Below are 18,233 nucleotides of genomic sequence, written 5' to 3'. Positions count from 1 at the left end.
TTTGAGTTTTGATAGAGATCCAAATGAATGTGGTTGAAGAAGCATGCAGCAATACGACAGCTTCTTGCCACTTGAGCAATGACTATGAGGTCCAAGCTTCTTAAGTTAATTATTCCATGAACACCAGATCATCCATTTCTGGTTCTACTTGCTTTCATCGATCACTACTACCAAAGTACAGTAAATCTGGTACTCCACACCAATAAATACAAGCCACCTACTACAAAAAATAACTATTTCATATTAGTTTTTGAGCATATGTCATGTTTTAATGGTTGTGGAATACCACATCACTGTACGCGGAGAATGTCTTAAGTGGATTCATCCTTCGACCTTCCCCCTTTTTCCCTCTCTCTGCAACTCTCCCAAAGAGAAAAGAGAACGGATTTTGTATTTCAAAAAAAGAAAATAAACTTATTTGGCATTATGAGACTAATTTGTCTATAAGGATCCTAAAATGGAAAACAATTTGTATCATGGAATATTCTATATTCTCTGAGATGTTGGCAAAGTCAGTGATGCTCCTTGGCTGGCAAACTCATCTATTGACATCATGGGGTCCTGAGAATACATCCTCTGAGATGTCCCAGGAATATATAACCTCTCAGATGTCGGAGGCATACCAGAGTTTCTCTGAACTATTGGAGACATGTACATTCTCTCAGCAGGAGGAACCGAGTCAGCCCGCTGAGAAGCCGGAGCCAAGTTGTCATTCCTTTGAGATGTTGCAGACATGTATATCCTCTCCGACGCTGGATGTAACGCAATATTATCAGTCCTCTGTGCAGTTGAACCCATATGGTCATTCAGGTGAGATGTGACAGTCATGTATAGCCTCTCAGAAGTTGAAAACATGGTAGAGTCAGTACTTTGAAATGTTTGACCCATTCTGTCATTCAAGTGAGATGCTGCCAGCATGAATACCCTGTCCGAAGTCGGATGCACTGTAGTGTCAATCCTATGAGATGTAGGAGCCACACTGTCGTTCCTGTGGGATACTGGACCCATTTTGTCTAGTGTATGGGATGTAGGAACATATACCCCTTCAGAAGTCAAGGCCAAAGCAGCATCTCGTTGAGATGCCGGGGATGTGATGCCATTCCTCTGAGATGCAGGTACATGAATCCTCTCAGAAGCTGGTGGAAGAGCATCGGTCCTTTGAGATACTGAGGGTTGAGTGTCATTCCACCGAGCCTGAGACATATACATTCCATCAGATGATGGGGGTGTGGATATTGGCATTCCTTGACTTCGTAAATCCATTTCAGTTGCTGGAGGCATAGCTACTGACATATCACAGTTTGGTAAATCCCTCTCAGATGTTGGAGGCAAGACCATGGACACTTCCTGGCTCTGTAAATCACTATCAGCTCTTGGAGACATAGATGGCAGCCCTGGGTTTGATAAATCTGCCTCAGATGTTGGAGGGATAGGCAGCGATACTTCATGGGTTGGGGAATCACTTTCAGATGTCAGAGGCATGGCTGGTGACATTCTTTGGCTTGGTGAATCTCTCTCAGAAGTTTGAGGCAATGCTGAAGATACTCCTCGGCTTGTTGTGTCTGTTTCAGATGACGGGGGTGCAACAACTGACACTCCTAGGATTGGTAAATCCTTCCACTGCTGTGCCACTGTCTTAATTTGGGTGTAAAATTGCATACCTGCCTTCCCTGCAATTCAGAATCAAAATGAAAGATGTAACTGCATTGAAAAAAAAAATTTTTTTTTTTTTTTGGTAAATAATCTAACGATTAGCTTTTTTGAAATAAACTAGTTTTAGCTTTTTGTAACACATTTAACATAAAAGTTACCAAAAACCATATCTTTTGATAAATACTATGCAAATTAGGTACAGGAAATAGGCAAAAGCCAAATGCACCCATGTCTTGGGTGGAGAAAGAGAATCAAATAAATTATACCACAAAAATTGAGATCCCCAGCAAAAGATGGCTTTGAACAGTTGAATGAAGAAAATGGCAATGGAACTGGTACAGGAACATTGACCCCAACCTGAGACATTAAGTTCATGTCAGAGAATGACATGCAGGTCATTTTGTAGATAAACGGTCTCAAAGAAGAGTAAGCAATATATGAACACTATCTTTGGCAGCTCACAAGCTCTCCCATTATTCTCCCACCAAACACGATTCAAGCATAAAACTCAAAGTAACATCTGCTAACCAAAATGGCATCCTCAACTCCAAATAACATTTAAGTTACTCAATTGTGTTTTTGCTTCAATTTTTGTAAATCTAGCCCATAGATGGGCCCCTGCATTTAAGCAAGGGTTGGTTAAATTGACCAATAAGAAGGTCTAGGAGATCCTAAGGCCAGGAAAAAGGACAGCACATTCTATAAAAGTTCTTGGTACCTATATGCCATTATAGATGGTTGGCTTACCAGTCCAGCCTCAACTTCGTTCTGGAACTTCCTTGCATGAATGCCAGAAGTTGTGAATATGGAAGCTCCATTTCCATGCCTGTGGAGACAAGAAGATAATTATATGTAACAGCAAAGTATCTCCAAAAGATTTTGAATTCTTATGCGGTACTATATACTCAACTCTGAACTGTTCCTATACGTTTAAATAATCCATATAGTTCCTATATTTCTAAACACAACCATATTTTAAAATGCACTTCATCCCAAGGTTTCAACAAAAATAAAAACTATCCCTTCCCACAACTTGCAAAACTTTCTGCATATTTACTAAAAAGAAAAGGTTTACATGGTGTATCTCACATATAATTCTGGCATGTGAAAGGAGAAGGAAAGAAATATATGTGCCATGTAATGCTCCCATTGTAAGTTTAAAACTAAACCGTGTTGAAACACAACATACAAAATTCACCTTGGAATTAAGAGTGAAGAGTAACAATACCTGTTTCTGTTCACAATAGTTATGGCCTCTTCTAGACTGTCAGCCTGTTGGTTATCAAACAAGAGAAATTTTGCTAACCAATTTCAAGCTTATAATAAAAAATTAAAAAAAAAAAAACGAAGGAGATATTTGGCATGTCAGAGAACCTAGCCAGCTAGGAAACATATCACTGGTTTTAAATGTTTCCATTTTCTCTTTTTCAGAAAACTGGTTCTAAATTGGACCAGTTATATTCTCATAAAAATCTCATTTTAAATTCGATTCTTTCAAAGGCACATTCCCTCCAAAAATAATTTTTAAAATATTGGCATTTTCAAATGCATAATCCCTCAAAAATTAGTTTTAAATTTGACATTCTTGCATGCATATTCCTGCGAAAATTGAGTCTAGATAAACAGAAGATAAAATAAAATCAATTCAATGTTGAACTGATTTTTTTGTGTTTTAGTATATATTAGAATTGAATCAGTTCTACAGTTTGCCAAATACCCCCACTAAGTAATACCTGCATACAGAGTAGAACTGGTCCAAAAATTTCTTCCTGCTCAACACAAGATACAGTGCTGTCAAGAATATGCCAATGTCTTTGGTGCAACTCTTCTTCCACTGAGAATCATAATTATCCAAATCCATTCATTCTGAAAAAATATGAACTACTGCAAGCATGAAAAGAAATACCTTGTAGCACTCCATGTTGGTTGTAACATCACATAAGATGGTGGGACCAACAAAATTCCCGTTCTCATATCCTGGAACCTACAAAATTAAGTTTGGAAAATTCAGAAAATGTTTATGTGAGACAAGCTTCCAGAAAAAATAAACCGCATGAATTAAAGAGCAGACAAATGCTCCAACAACATAATGTGTCAAAGAGAATAGTGAACAGAGAGAGCTTGCCCAGCAAAAGAAACACTGAAAAATGCCATAATATAAGAAGTCATGTCAAAAACTACATCAATATTAAATGTTGTGGGACAACAGCTTCTGCCCATATTTAACACCTAAGGACACGTTTCAATGTACAACGGAATTGAAGTCCTTAAATTTCATATTAAAATAATCCCCTATATATTTCCCATAACATAAGAACTGAGAATGTAGTCGTTGACCTTTAAAGAGTCCTGTAACTTCAAAAGGCTAGCCTTGTGCCTGGAAAGAGAGAGATTTCACAGCTGTGTTGACTATTTATGACCTTCAAGAAGTTTTTGAATGTTCATGAAGAAATAAAACTAACGCAATCAAAATGGTTCACATGTCAAATGACAATCTTGAAACTACTCACAAATGCATATACTATAAATCATACGGATTATAGTAGCCTAGATTTTGGATGAATTGAAAATCCAAAACTTTTAGTCCAGCACTTAATTAAAAATACAATCACCAAATTCTCTAGATTGGAACAAATCTCCATTATGTCCAAGAGCTTGACCCAACAACTGATAAAAAATTGCACCTATAAAAAATTAAAAAAAAATTAAAAAAAAATTTGTAAAAAAATTGCAGCATCATCCATCTCTAATCATGGCCGTTTAAAGAAAGTTGAACTGCCAAAACCTATAACATATTAACCATAAGCAAATCTGACAGGACACATTCTAGAGTTCTGGCAACAGACTGAAACTGAGATGAGTAGCATATTGATGCCAATATGCCACATTGTTTTTTTCAAAATTGAATAAAGCAGATTTAATGCAAGAGGATTCAAAGCAGAGTAAACCTAAATTAGAGGAACAGTTAAATTGTCTTGAAACAGACCAAATCAGGGGTTTGCCAAACAACATATTTTGCAGAAACGCCGTTTTTTCTAGAAAAAATAAATGCATACCACTACGTCTCTCCCATCAAGCAGCATTCTAGCACCATTTTCAACAGCACTCTGTACTAATCTGCATATGCGATCCTTTACCTGTAAATTTAACAATCACATTAGGAATTAAAAAGTAACACAAATTTAAGAGTTACATTCATGCATGACCTAAAACACAGTATGCACTAGCAACCAGCTATGGCAACAACAGTAAGTGTTAGTTTAACTAAAAGGAAACAAACAACATAATGCCATGAGAAAGTTCAAGCTACAAGATTCAGAAACTTAGTCTGTGAAATAAACCCTTTTTTATAGCAGATGAATTAGCAAACTTTTCAGGGCTATGGTTGCACCTCTTTAGTAATAACTGGACCAAGGTCTGCATTGGGATCTGTTCCTGCATTTACTTTAAGGGCTTTAGCACGCTCCACAAGTTCTTCCCTGGAAAGATAAATAGCCATCATACTCAAAAGACTGGGATAGCCCATTATTAAGTGGGTTGGAGAATTGGCAGAGGTACTCAAAAACTCTTATAATTTACTGAAGTACACTGATCTACAGCTATGATTCATTAGCAAAGCAACCACCTAAAAGGTTCTTAAAGTTTGGAGATGCCCAAAACTAAAATGGAGAAGCTAAGATAAACAAATCATAATACCACGGAATTGAACCCCCAACAAAAACAGCTGTACTGAGAGCCATGCCCCTTTGTCCTGCAACACCAAAGCCAGCAGCCACAAGAGCATTCAAAGTAGCATCCATGCTAGCATCAGGCATAACGATTGCATGATTTTTGCCTCCTATATTGGACTAAAGAGTTAACACAATAATCAGTTAGGTAGCCCGATTGTAAATTCAAAGTTTTCAATTAGGTCTAACTACAATAGAAACACCCAGAGGGAGAGAAGGAAAAAAATAAGAGTATTCACCTGCACACGTTTCCCTCTAGAAGCTGCCCTAGCATATATGTGCATTCCAGCCTGTAGAATAGTTGACCAAGTGAATAAATTTATATAATAAAAAAAAAATTAATAACATGAAAGTCAACCAACACATCACTGTTGGTAATAATATTTGAAGAATTAACAATAAAGATGTGACAGTTAATACTAAATAGTGGACAAAAACTGAGAAACACTCCCATCTCAGGTTTCTCATTAGAATAGTTTCAGGGTGCATGTAAGATATTGGCATAGAGCATGGAAAGTTACAAGTTTTGATCCAGATCACTCAAATTTATGCGCTCTTTATGTGTTTAATAATCTAAACTTCCCATCCACTATACAACCAATCTGAGAGACATAATCACTCTTCAGCTTAAGAGGAACTTACATAGAAATCATTATGAATCATATAGGTAAATAGTAAACAGAAACTTTTACCAAAATTTTATGGATCTAATCTATTCCAGGGCTGTGAAGGGTGTGGGGATGGATAGACTTAGTTGGATACCTGCCAGGAGAAGTGGTTTTGAGGTGTGTAGTTACTAGTTACTACCACTCCTTATCCTCGTTTAATGGCTTGTAGTTTCCTTCGAAACTGGTGCGCCGGTCAGGTCCCCTCTAGGGTTGCCTTATTTTCTTGGACTGCTGCTCTAGGTAAGACTTTATCTTCAGAAAATCTCTAGAAGAGAGGTATTCTTGTATTGGATGTGCTACATGGGTAAAAGGTGTGGGGAGTCAATGGATCATCTTCTTCTTAATTGTCCGATAGCTTATGAGCTATGGACAATGGTATTCGTTTTATTTGGTATCCAATGGGTTATGCCAATGAGGGTTATTGATATGTTCGAAGCTTGGCAGGGTTCTTTCGACAAGCATATAGATACATAGCTTTTTGGAAGGTTGTACCACATTGCATCATATGGTGTCTTTGGCGAGAACAAAATGCTAGAAGTTTCAAGGGATGTGTACAGTTCATTCTTGAAATTAAAGCCTTTTTAGCATGTACTTTGTTAGATTGGAGTGTTGCTTTTCATTCTCCTGCTTGTTTTACTCTTCTAGATTTGTTTGAGAATTGTAATTTGTGAGTATGATTGTATTTCTAACTAAGTACACCCCCGGTGTACTTGGTTTGTTTTATTTTAATAAAAAATTTCATTACTTATAAAATAAAATAAAAATGCAATAAAACTCCTCAAAAGTTTATATGCACAGGTGTGGGTGTGTAGAGTATGTCTGAACTCCCACATTGCATATGTATGTACTTAAGCATGTATGAGTGTTATTTGTAGGAATGAAGCACCAAGATCTGGGGACCAACTTACTGCATTTGAACCAAAGAACGATACTGCTTTTATGTCGTCATCATCACAGATATAATTAACAATATCCTGCTCAAATTCATTTTCATAACAAATATATGTCAGAGATAAATTAATGACTTAAACTGAAACTTCAAATTGTGATTTGGTATACAATTAACATTAAAAAATAAATAAATAATTTAAAAAGGACAGAAAGGAAAAGGTAGAGAATATAGCAATGTTTTCAAGTAGGATGACAATAGGGAGTCTTCAAGATCAGCTAACATATCCCAAACCCTTTGCAAAAGACTATCCCAAACCCTTTGCAAAAGATCAACCCCTTCTTAAAAATGGCACAACCCTTAGATGGGCTGGGGCTAGTTGAGAAAACAGAAAAGGTAGAAATGATGGTGACCATTGATGACTTAATTATGGTATTTTAAATTTATCATATCATTATTTCAGTACCTAACTTAGGGACAAGGGATTTGACATATCTAGTTAAAAGGATTTGCTAAAACCAATAATGCCACTAAAAAAGGAATTGTGTGAATGCTAAGGAATAAGGGCTGGAGGGTGTAGTTACAACTCCAACCCTCCTAGGGAGCAAGAGTTATACTCACCTGTAAAAAATACAACAACAACCAAAAAAAAAAAAAATAGTAGAGGTTTAAAAAGAAAAGCTTACATGAGTGCCATGAACAATATTCAAGACACCATCAGGCAAACCAGCCTCAATTGCTAATGCTGAAAGAATCATTGCAGCCCCTGAAACAAAAATAATACTAGCCATATCAACCATGGGAAGAATAAAGAACGTTGTACCAGTAACAAGATAATATGGAGTAAAAAATTGAATTGCATTTGACAATTGGAGTAAAACCAAGGCCTAGGAACAGCTTCATTGTCTACATATGTATATAGATGCAGAACAATTTGGCTACTTAACATTTGTTTTGTTAAGTTTTGAAGCCATATCTAATTTAAAGATCAATTTAGGCAAACCCCAGATAGTTCCAATCGAGAAATTCCAGAGATAGAAGCTTTGCCTGACATTCTTGGTTGCAAGATATCTTCTTTTTTGTTTATTGATAAGTAAGGTTGCAAGATATCTACAGTGACTATGAAATACTTGGGATTACCATTGGGGGCTAAATACAAGTCCAAAGCAATATGGGATCCAATTCTGGAGAAGATGGAAAGGAGGTTAGCAGGCTAGAAGAAGCTTAATAAATAGTACTCTCTCAAGCTTTCCAACATATTTCCTCACTTTATTTCCCATCCCTGTTAACATTGTTAACCTCTTTGAGAAATTACACATGATTTTCTTTGGGGTGGCTAATGAGATGATGTTAAATTTCACTTAGTGTATTGGAAGACAATTTGTGAGCCAATTCAACATGGCAATCTGGGCATTAGAGGCTTCATACCTTTTTAATAATGCATTGTTTGGGGAATGGCTTGTGCGATTTGCCACAGAAAATGGCACGTTATGGAGAACAGTAGTAGATAAAAAAAATATGGGAATGAGTTTGGTGGTTGAGTTTTGGGGGTGATCAATGATCCTTCTGGTGTCTCCCTTGGAAACATATTCACAATGCGTGGGAGAAGTTCTCTAAATTTATCAACTTTGAAGTGGGCAGTGTTCTTTGTATCCATTTTTGGCATGATTAATGCTGTGGGGAGGTGATCCTTAAGAAGGCTATTCTTGCACCATTTACAATAACCCAAGATAAGGAGGCTTCAGTGGTGGACCATATGTGACGGAATAATGACACTATTTATTGGGACATTCTATTCTTTTTTTGATAGCTAAAATAGAATAAAAATACTATTCCCTGTCCTCAAGGCCAATTGGGACATTCTATTCACTAGACCTGTCCACAATTGGAAGTTTGGAGTTTTTACAATAATTTCTTGACCTTCTCTACTACACTAAATTAAGAGGGATGTGGAAGACGGAATATGTCAGCACTCCAAGGGTTACACCAAGGTTCTTACTAACAGAAATCCTCATTTCTTTCTGTGGAAGAGTATTTGGAGGGTTAAGGTCCCCACAAAAATGACCTTCAAGTGGAAAGATTCACACTGAGGATAATCCTCAAAAGAGATATATTTGTATTGTAAAGTGATGTTGCATGTGCAAGAACACTGGGGATTCTAAAATAAATGGTTCCTTTGCTTCAATTTTGCACATAATCTATGGTCATTGGCGTTTTGCTTGTTCAGACTCCATTGGGCTATGCCAAAGACAGGTTATTAAATTTGCTGGCTTGTTGGAAAAGGGGATTTGGCAGACATCCTAATGCTGACTTATGGCAGGTAACGCATCATATGGACTATTTGGAGAGAGGCATCTGCATACTTTTGAAGGGATTGAACATTCACCTTTGGAGTTGAAACTGTTTTTGGTACGTTCTATGTATGATTGGATGACTGCTTCGAGTGGTCACTCTTTCTCTAATTTGAAGAAATTTCCAGATTTGTGTAACTTCAGATGATGTTTGTAACATACCTAGTACACAGCCACTGTACATGGGGAATATGAACTTCTTCATTTTCAATGAATTCTTCAATTACCTATATAAAAAATTATAAAATTTATTGTTTGACCATACATAGATGATTGTTAATGACATTCCTCATATTCATTAGCCCAATGTCCCTTCACTCAGTGGCTTCTCTAGGGGGGAAAAGGCTGCCATTCAGAAACAACTCATGTAAGACTTTGAATCACCTTAAGATACAACCGTGGTGTAATTTCTATCAGTCTCAGTGCAAACCTTATTTCAAAGAAAACTTTTTAAACAGGGAGCAGCTACTTAAACAATGAACTCAATCCATCTGATGAGGAGCCCATAGAATATTGCTTAAAATCTCACCAACTCAATTTCACAGCCTATGGAAACTATCAAACCCATTAGAAACATTAACTCCAAGTTACCACATTCATGTAAGAAATTAATTAACTTTATCCAATAAAGGTTGGTATCTCCTAAAATTTTTATTGATTACAAGAGAATCAAAAGTCAAAACCAAGAATATAGACAAACACAATATTAAAAAGGTTGGCAATCACCTGGGTTTTTTTCACATGGCTTAAGAACAAAGGTATTACCACAGGCAACTGCAATTGGGAACATCTGCAAAATTGTTCAACAATTTAGAATATAAGTTTCCTTTTCATTTCTTTTTTCTAGAATATGCAAACAATTAGTATAAAACACAACATAGAGTGTGTGCACACAAGTTTGATAGAAAACTTACAGTATCTACACAAACAAGCCTCCAGGAAAAATGATTAAATGAAAGGCATAAGAGGAAAAAATATGACAACATAAAGAAAAATAAGTATATCGTGGTGGCGTACAAAGAAAGAACTATATTTGAAATAAAAATAAATATCCATATAAAAGAACCCCAGAAAGATTGCACACATACCCACAAGGGAATTATTGCAGGGAAATTAAAGGGGCATATCCCAGCACAAACACCAACTGGTTCTCTAATGCAGTATGTATCAATTCCATTAGATGCATTAGGAACAAACTCCCCCATCTGCAAAGTTGCCATTCCACAAGCATGTTCAACCACCTCTGCAAGCAAAACAGAAAGGGAATGAGCTTAATCTTGAAAAGGTTGAAACAGAACTTACATATTTTTTACTAAATGATAATAGAAACTGCAAGATATATGCAATGACTAACCTAAACCACGGAGCACATCACCCTGTGCACCCTTCAGAGTCTTACCCTGTTCTAAAGTAATATTCATAGCAAGCTTGTCCTGAGAATACAACATATTGTGCTGCCCAAATTAAAATTCACAAAATCAAAAGCATATATATAAGAATGAAATTGTAATACTTACAATATCTCTGCGGATGAGCTCCTGGAGCTTGAACATTATACGTTGACGAGTGGTAATAGGTGTGTTTTTCCACATAGGAAAAGCGTGCTTTGCTGCAGCAACTGCAGCTTTAAATTCTTCATAGGTAGTCAAAGGAACTTGAGAAACAACCTCTTGTGTTGCCTAATTAAGAAACATAAGGTATTAAAATACCACTCAAAGAAACAATTCTATGAAGAGGAAAATAAAAGGTTTGACTATGGAAATTTTGGAGCTTACAGGATTTAAAACGTCAATCAGCGAACAGCCATGCGAATCCACAAATTTTCCTCCAATAAAATTAGGAACCTTCAGCTACATTTAACTCTAAAATAAGTTGAAATCCCGGATACATACAACAGAAAGAGGAAGAGAGAGACTAAGAGATGATGTAACTAGAGATAAATTATAAGGAGGGAAACCTAATCCACATCACCATTTTTACTGTTACCTCAAAACTTACCGGCTGGTTGTTATTTTGCTTTGAACCCCCAGTTGGAGTGGTATTTGTTTCCACGGGAACAGACCTATTCGGCCTCCATGACTTATAACTTTTCTCTGCAAAAACATTTTTTTTTCAAATAAAATTTTAAATAACTACTGAATTTTCAAGATTATCAAGGTGGACAACTTTCTCTAGTCAAACATTTTCACTGGAACTAAATAAAAATTCCCACTTTCAAGCCTTAAGCACAAGCTTGTTACGCATTCCAAGCACTGCAACTCTCATCCAGGCTTCAAATTACATTCCAAGGAACACTTTCCCAGCACTGGAAGAAAAGATTGCGAGGTACTTCGATAACGTCAAAAGGGTACCTTCTAGCTCCTACTTGGTTATCATTCTAAGCTAAAATTATTTCTGACAAAAATTCAATAAAAGTCAGATACTTATAACCAATACCAATGAAGCCCCAATTCCATACATAGCTAACAGAACCACAATGAAGGAAACAAATGAAACTTGGACCCACAATAAACAAGTCCTACTTGTTAATCAAAATGGGTATTCAAAAAATAATAAGTATTCACTATTCACCCTACCAATAATTTTTTTTTTAAAATACAAAATGTTTTCATAGTAATGTATGTCTCATGGCCGGTCCCATGAGGTAATGGCAGCAACACTGCTCCACAAGGCGATGGAATATGAGTAGGTATTGGTTTTCAAAATAATGTGAAAACTATTGTTTAAAAAGTGTTCTGAAATCACGTGTTTAAAGTACTCAATACAAAAAAAATGTATTTGGTACCATGTTTCTAATAACATATTTTCAAAAGTGAAAAAATAGAATTGAGTGTGTGTTATGAGTATGTGTTTTTAAAAAAAAGGGTGTTAAATGTGTTGTCAATATCATATGGGTACCACAATTTTTAAAATAATTACAAAATGTCACTCAAAATTGTTACTTGAAAATTTAAGAGCCAGTTTGGTTAGGGTGTATGAACAATAGTTTACAGTGTTTAAACACTGAAAACTATGGGACCAAAAAAAAAACAACACGTTTAAGAAGGGTGTTTTTTACTGGAGTGTTTAAGTTACATTACTCATTTTAGGGTGTTTAAACAATGAACTTAAAAAACTCCTCTTACCAGTTTTCAGATTTCAAACAACATTGCTTAATGGCACTTTTGTAAATATATTGAAAACCATGGGGCCCACTTGATTAGACAACACATAAATTGACTTCTCTCTCTCTCAAATAAATAAAAAAATTAAATGTACTGTGCTTGTCAACTAAAAAAAAAAACGCACACATACCAAACACACAATTATGTTTTTTTCACACACTATACATGTTATTTGAAACATGATACCAAACACATTTTTTTCTTTTTGAATATTGTAAATACATGTTTTCACAACACTTTTTAAACCACAATGTTCACATCATTTTAAACAACGATACTAAAAATCTCCAACCAAACAAGCCCTAAAACACCTCTTGAGGTGTTCTCAAAATATAGTGCTTAAACACTCTAAATTCATAACTGTGACTCAAACGCTCTTCATTAAATACTCTTACCAAACACTTTTTTTTTTAGCCCACATTTTCCAGCACTTAAACACTTGAAACTGTTGCTTAAACTCCCTTACCAAACGGGCCTAAGACCTCCAATCAACGAAGGAGCTCCCTAGAAAAGGGAGGACCATCAACATCAACAAGCATTTTTAAGTGACATTCACCCTGCCAATAATTTTTCTTGCTCCACTGGGACACCAAGAACTACTCCCCTGAATCTTGCTGTTTAACTGCCAAGCAGTCCACATTGGTTCCCCAACATTAATCATGAACAAAGAATATAATAGTTAAGAATCAGAATAGAGCACCACTTTCCTACCATGAGGCCCTGAGAGTACAAATCCTACTATTCTGCCTAATAAAGATCCTATTAATCTACAAATCTCAGCCATTGCATGACCTATTTGATTTTAAAAGCTTAAGAAAAGGTCTGACCTGATAGATTCCCTTGACGGATCTTTGCTTTGAGATTGTACAAATGTCTTGGTGTTGACTGCAGCTCCGGATTACCTTGCTTGAGAGCCTTAAGCACTTGACGAGGTTTTACACCAGCTTCTGTCATAACTTTGATTTGCCTAACCTCTTCCTCGGTAAAACGACGACTATAAGGATGTTCTGACATGTCTTTTAATGGCTCATGGTTGTGTTCCCCATTTTTTATGGTTAGTACCCAGACATCATCTTCCTTTTTACCTATGGCTTCAAAAGGACAATTTATAAGGCGTGAACTAGCTTTCCTTTTGCGTTTGCTTTCATCAATCTTACGCCTATTACGATAAATCCCTCCTCTGTCACACCCAAGGATGACTCTTCTGTCCTTCCTAGACTTCTTGATAGTAACCACATATCCTTGATTAGCACCAAAGTCACGGACGTGTTTAATAAGATCTTCACGATCTTGAAATGCTCCAGGTGGTGGAGGAAGCATCTTTGTCTGCCCTGTAACTTCTAGTTGACTTTGAGTTTCCATTGCCAATGGCAATAAGAAGACATAAAACCTAAATGGAAAAAACATACAAGTTATTAGAGGACTAAGAACATAAAACAAAACTTTCTTTTTTTCTTTTTTGTGAAGTAGCCATGCTCAAAAGTGCAATCAGGTGCCACCCAAGTACTTGGGACTTATACAAGCCCTTTATAATAAAAGAAAAATAAAGGAAAAGGAAAGGAAAGAAAAGAAACTGACTCCAATGGATTATACTTCACAAGAAATCTATGGAAAACAAATAATGGGCATGAAGACCGTTTAGTTAAATAATACTAAGGCTTTTGGTTGTAGTTGTTGTTGTTATGTGGGCGTGTGTGTCATTTACTTACATTATTATAGGCCAAAAATTTTCTTTATGTGTCAGAATCTTCCAAATAACCACTTGTCAAAAGAAATCTTCCAAGTAACTACTTTCCTCTTATTTTTTGATAAATAAACAAACAATCCGAACACAAACCTACAAGAACCTTCATTTGAAACATCAAAGCTATTCACTTCTTCTTTTCTTTTTTTTTTTGAGTCAAGTCCATTATGTGAAAAGTAAAATAAGGTGACAATGTCTAATTCTTGTGGTTTATTTTTTATACTTCGATAGTTGGGGGAGGGGGGATTTGAACCCTAGACATTTCCTTTGGAAACACATAAATTCACTCAGATGGATTATATTTCACAAGAAATCCAAAGAAAACAAATAACAAGCACCATGGTCATTTAGTTACAAATATTATAAGTCCAAAGTTTTCTTCATATGTTAGGATCTTCCAAATAACCCAGATACAATTTTTTTTTCTTCTTCTTCTTTGATACATAAGCCAGCCAACAATCCATAGACTTTAAAATAACTGATACACAGCTCTTTTCCCTTTTTGGAAAAGTAAGCAAACAATTCGTGCACATGAACTCACAGGAAACTTCATTTATAAAATCTAATATAATCATTTCTTGATAGTAAAAGTAAACAGGTGAGACGATTATTCGATTCTCAAAATCTAAAATTAGAATGCAACCACAACACAACTAATATATTTGGCAGCTTGATTCTTCAATTAATATATTTAACTGGTGATCAAGCCACAAATGGTAACAAAAGATTGGGTGTCCATTTCTCAAAAAAGGTCAGCAAAAGGATTCACCCAAAATCCATGAGCATTGACTCTAAAGCATCATAATTTTATGTAACCTCGTCATTCCTTGAAAATTGTGTGTCCAATACCCATTAACAAAAATTGATATATCAATAACCCCAAAAAGGGACCAGTTACTATTCCAAAATACCCAAAAGTTACACTTCAGTAGTTTCAATCCAAACTAAGCAACTTGCATGCAAATAAGCCCTAGCCCTCACAATTTGATTACATTTGGTCGTCAGAAACTTTATTTTGCTCTACATTTAAAGAGTAAACTCAGCACTACAAGGAATATTCATTTTGTATACATATATCCTAAGGAAAAAAGTTTCTTCTCAAATGGTTAAACACTTAAAATGTTAGTGAAAAGGCACATCTAATTATCTATAAAAAAAAAATAATTACAAATTTTGAAGGAACTGTATCCTTTTCGGGACAAATTCCCTGTTCCAACACTAACACAATGTGTTGCATGGGGGAAACTTTAGAGTATGTACCCTCCATCATCAATGTCACAGGTGCTTTTAGAGTATGTACCCTCCATCATCAATGTCACGGAAAGCAATTGAACAAAATGAGTTTCTCAAATTTAACCACTGGAAGTGAAAAGAATACACATGTTAATGACCACTTAAAACTACTGAATTCACAACTGCCAATGATTCCCCATTAGTAATTTTCAGCTTCTCATCTATGCCATTCAAATAGTATAACCAAACGCGGGCATGCATACATTCCATGGTAAAATGAATCACCAATGAGAATATTATACAAAGGATTCAACTAAGCCAAAATGGATTTAATCACAAAATCAACAAACGATGATCGTTGTCAAATACAACAATATTTAAAGAAAACCCACTTGGGAATTCAATCCATACACGCACTCTATCAGTAAACTAGAAAACAACATATGACAAAACTGTGAGAAACTAAAAAGCTTTCACCTGATAAGTAAAGTTCCCTCACAAGTTCAGAATTGCACTTGCAGACCCTAACATGAAAATACCCAGACAGTAAGCACCAAGATAAATTAATCAAAAATCAAAATTTTCAAAATAAATTTCAGAAACAGAGCTGGGGTATTGAAACAGATCAACTATGCATTACTACTTTACTAGAGCATATTAGTACAAACCAAAAATGCAGCACCACAAATTATTCTGTGAAAAAACAAATTGAAAGGGGAAAAAAAATCTTAAAAGTCATACCTTTTTTGAATAAATTTATTAAGCCTGTTTGGATGGTGAGAAAAGAAGAGAAAAAGAGCAAGAAAATTGGGGGGAAAATTTTTTTTTATTTTTTTTGTTTTTGTTTTTTAAGGTTTGAGGTTTGGGGTGGAAACTGGAAAAGGATCTGGACGCCCACTACTTTTGATAAACAGGGACGCCTTGCACTTAATCTTGTTTCTAAGACATTTTGTTTGAGACTTTCGATTACGGTGTTTAGTACCACGTGTTGTGGTAGCGCGTGGAATTTTTGAGGTTCTGAGACCGTGATCACTGGAGCGTGTATTTTACGTTTCTTTGAAGACAGTGGGCTTATATTTTCACTTTTAGTAAATCATCAACAACAATTGTGAACAGCAGTATTTTTGGCACTTCGATACTTGTTGTACATACGAGTGTCCCCTTTATCAAAAGGAGGAGATATCTGGTGCCATGCATTTACCGTAAGTGGCTGAGTCTAGGTCGTTTGGTATGGTAACTCAATCACATATTTTCAGTTTTTAAATAATATTATACTATTTTTACATACTTTTTCATTTACACGTATTTTTACATATATTTTCAAATAACAAAACACGTATTTTTAAGTGCATGTGCTAAACACCCCCTATATAACTTTTTATTAGAAGGGCTTGTAAAAGTTTAAAGAGGGAAAAGTCTGTATTCTCATAATTTAAAAAGTAATTGTAAAAGAATTATACTTTAGAAAGGTAAAATGTAATTTTTATTTCTTTTTTTAGCTAAAAAAAAAAAAGCTCGCGATTGAGTTCACGAGCCTAGACCCACTTGAATCTTACTCATAAATGGCATGGAACCATCCGTGCAATTAATGGGGTGTGTCAATGATCAAACTCTCAACCTCATACTTGCAAGGTGAGACTAGGTGACTTGTAAGGAAAGTAGAAGTGACCTATAATATTTATTAGTAAATAACTAACTTAGGATTTTTTTTTTTTAATTTCCTTCCATGAGATACTCTTTTTCAAGATAAATAACAATTTAGATGCAGCCAAAATATATGTAAAGAAATTATAACTATGCCGGGTGTATTGTATTCTCCTCTCACATAATGTGAATCTTACATGTAGGTCTTCATGCATGCAGAATCAACTCAATAAGATTTGAAACATACTACAATAATTTTAAGCGAAGTATTCTCTCGTATTTATATATTAATTGGATAGTATTTTTTATATATTTAAAATGCACTACTCTCTCTTTTTTAGATACAAAGTTACTTGTTAAATTGATTGTATTCAAATTTTGCTAACATCTCCTTTTATTTATTTATAGTTAATACAGCTAATTCTCTAAATTGTTCTTATGATATAGTTTATTATAAGTGGAAAAATATGTGAAGGAGAGAGAGGAAACGAGTAGTTTGATGGTAGTTGATTATCAAGGAGTGTTTTTAGAGAAGTGGAAAGAATATGTGATTTGATGTTTACTAGTTGCAAGAGTTATCTTTTGAAAGAGAAAATGAGAAATGGAGTTTGATGGGAAGACTCTTTTTAATTGAGATAGAGGAGAAGGGGAAAATAAGTAAGTATATATATTTGATCCTCGAATTGGAGGTTGCACACAATGAGACCATGTGTAACTTTCTCCAAGCATAAAATGATGATACATATGTCTTCTTCGTCTTTTGTTTCTTCCCTTAAACTTGAAGATCTATATCATTCCCTCGACATATATATCTCTCCTATTTATTCCATATATTGATACCATAATAAGAACCATTAATTTCTTTATTTAAAAAAAAAAAAAAAAAAAAAAAAAAAAAAAAAAACAAACCATTTATGTATTTTCTTGATGATAAAAAGCTATCATCAAGAGTAGACATCATATGTTGAAACTCTCTCAAAGAGAGAGAGAGAGAACAACAATGCTCAATTATCTAATAGTTAAGAAAGTGAGAAAGATATGAATAGATAACGTTTAAGGAAAAGAAAAAAAGATAAATGGTCCTTTTTGTTTTTAGCAATTAACAGTATATGCTAATTAAGAATGTTAGAGAGAGATGATAAAACAAGTACCTTCTTCT

The 18,233-nt window shown here is 35.1% G+C and overlaps 1 protein-coding gene and 1 pseudogene across 1 annotated transcript; both read right to left on the bottom strand.

The window, feature by feature from the left end:
- Positions 1–368: 368 nt before the first annotated feature.
- LOC126733037 (methylmalonate-semialdehyde dehydrogenase [acylating], mitochondrial-like) lies at positions 369–11,145 on the bottom strand (annotated as a pseudogene).
- LOC126733038 (uncharacterized) lies at positions 11,061–16,376 on the bottom strand. Its single transcript, XM_050436154.1, has 5 exons — positions 16,172–16,376; positions 15,908–15,954; positions 13,281–13,843; positions 11,288–11,382; positions 11,061–11,151 (listed from the first exon to the last, which is right to left on the bottom strand). The coding sequence occupies exons 3-5, from the start codon at positions 13,813–13,815 to the stop codon at positions 11,146–11,148; spliced, it is 636 nt and encodes a 211-aa protein (XP_050292111.1). The 5' UTR covers positions 13,816–13,843; positions 15,908–15,954; positions 16,172–16,376; the 3' UTR covers positions 11,061–11,145.
- Positions 16,377–18,233: the final 1,857 nt, after the last annotated feature.

Source organism: Quercus robur, chromosome 6 (genome assembly GCF_932294415.1).
Source record: "Quercus robur chromosome 6, dhQueRobu3.1, whole genome shotgun sequence".
Lineage (NCBI taxonomy): Eukaryota > Viridiplantae > Streptophyta > Magnoliopsida > Fagales > Fagaceae > Quercus > Quercus robur.
The sequence above is the reverse complement of the archived record's forward strand: the minus strand, read 5'-3'. Positions and strand labels throughout refer to the sequence as shown.

Coding starts and splice junctions, on each gene's coding strand:
- LOC126733038 (XM_050436154.1), bottom strand. CDS start 13,815: ATGGAAACTCAAAGTCAACTAGAAGTTACAGGGCAGACAAAGATGCTT. Junction 11,383..13,280: donor CCGTCAAGGGAATCTATCAG/GTCAGACCTTTT, acceptor ATGTTTTTGCAG/AGAAAAGTTATAAGTCATGG.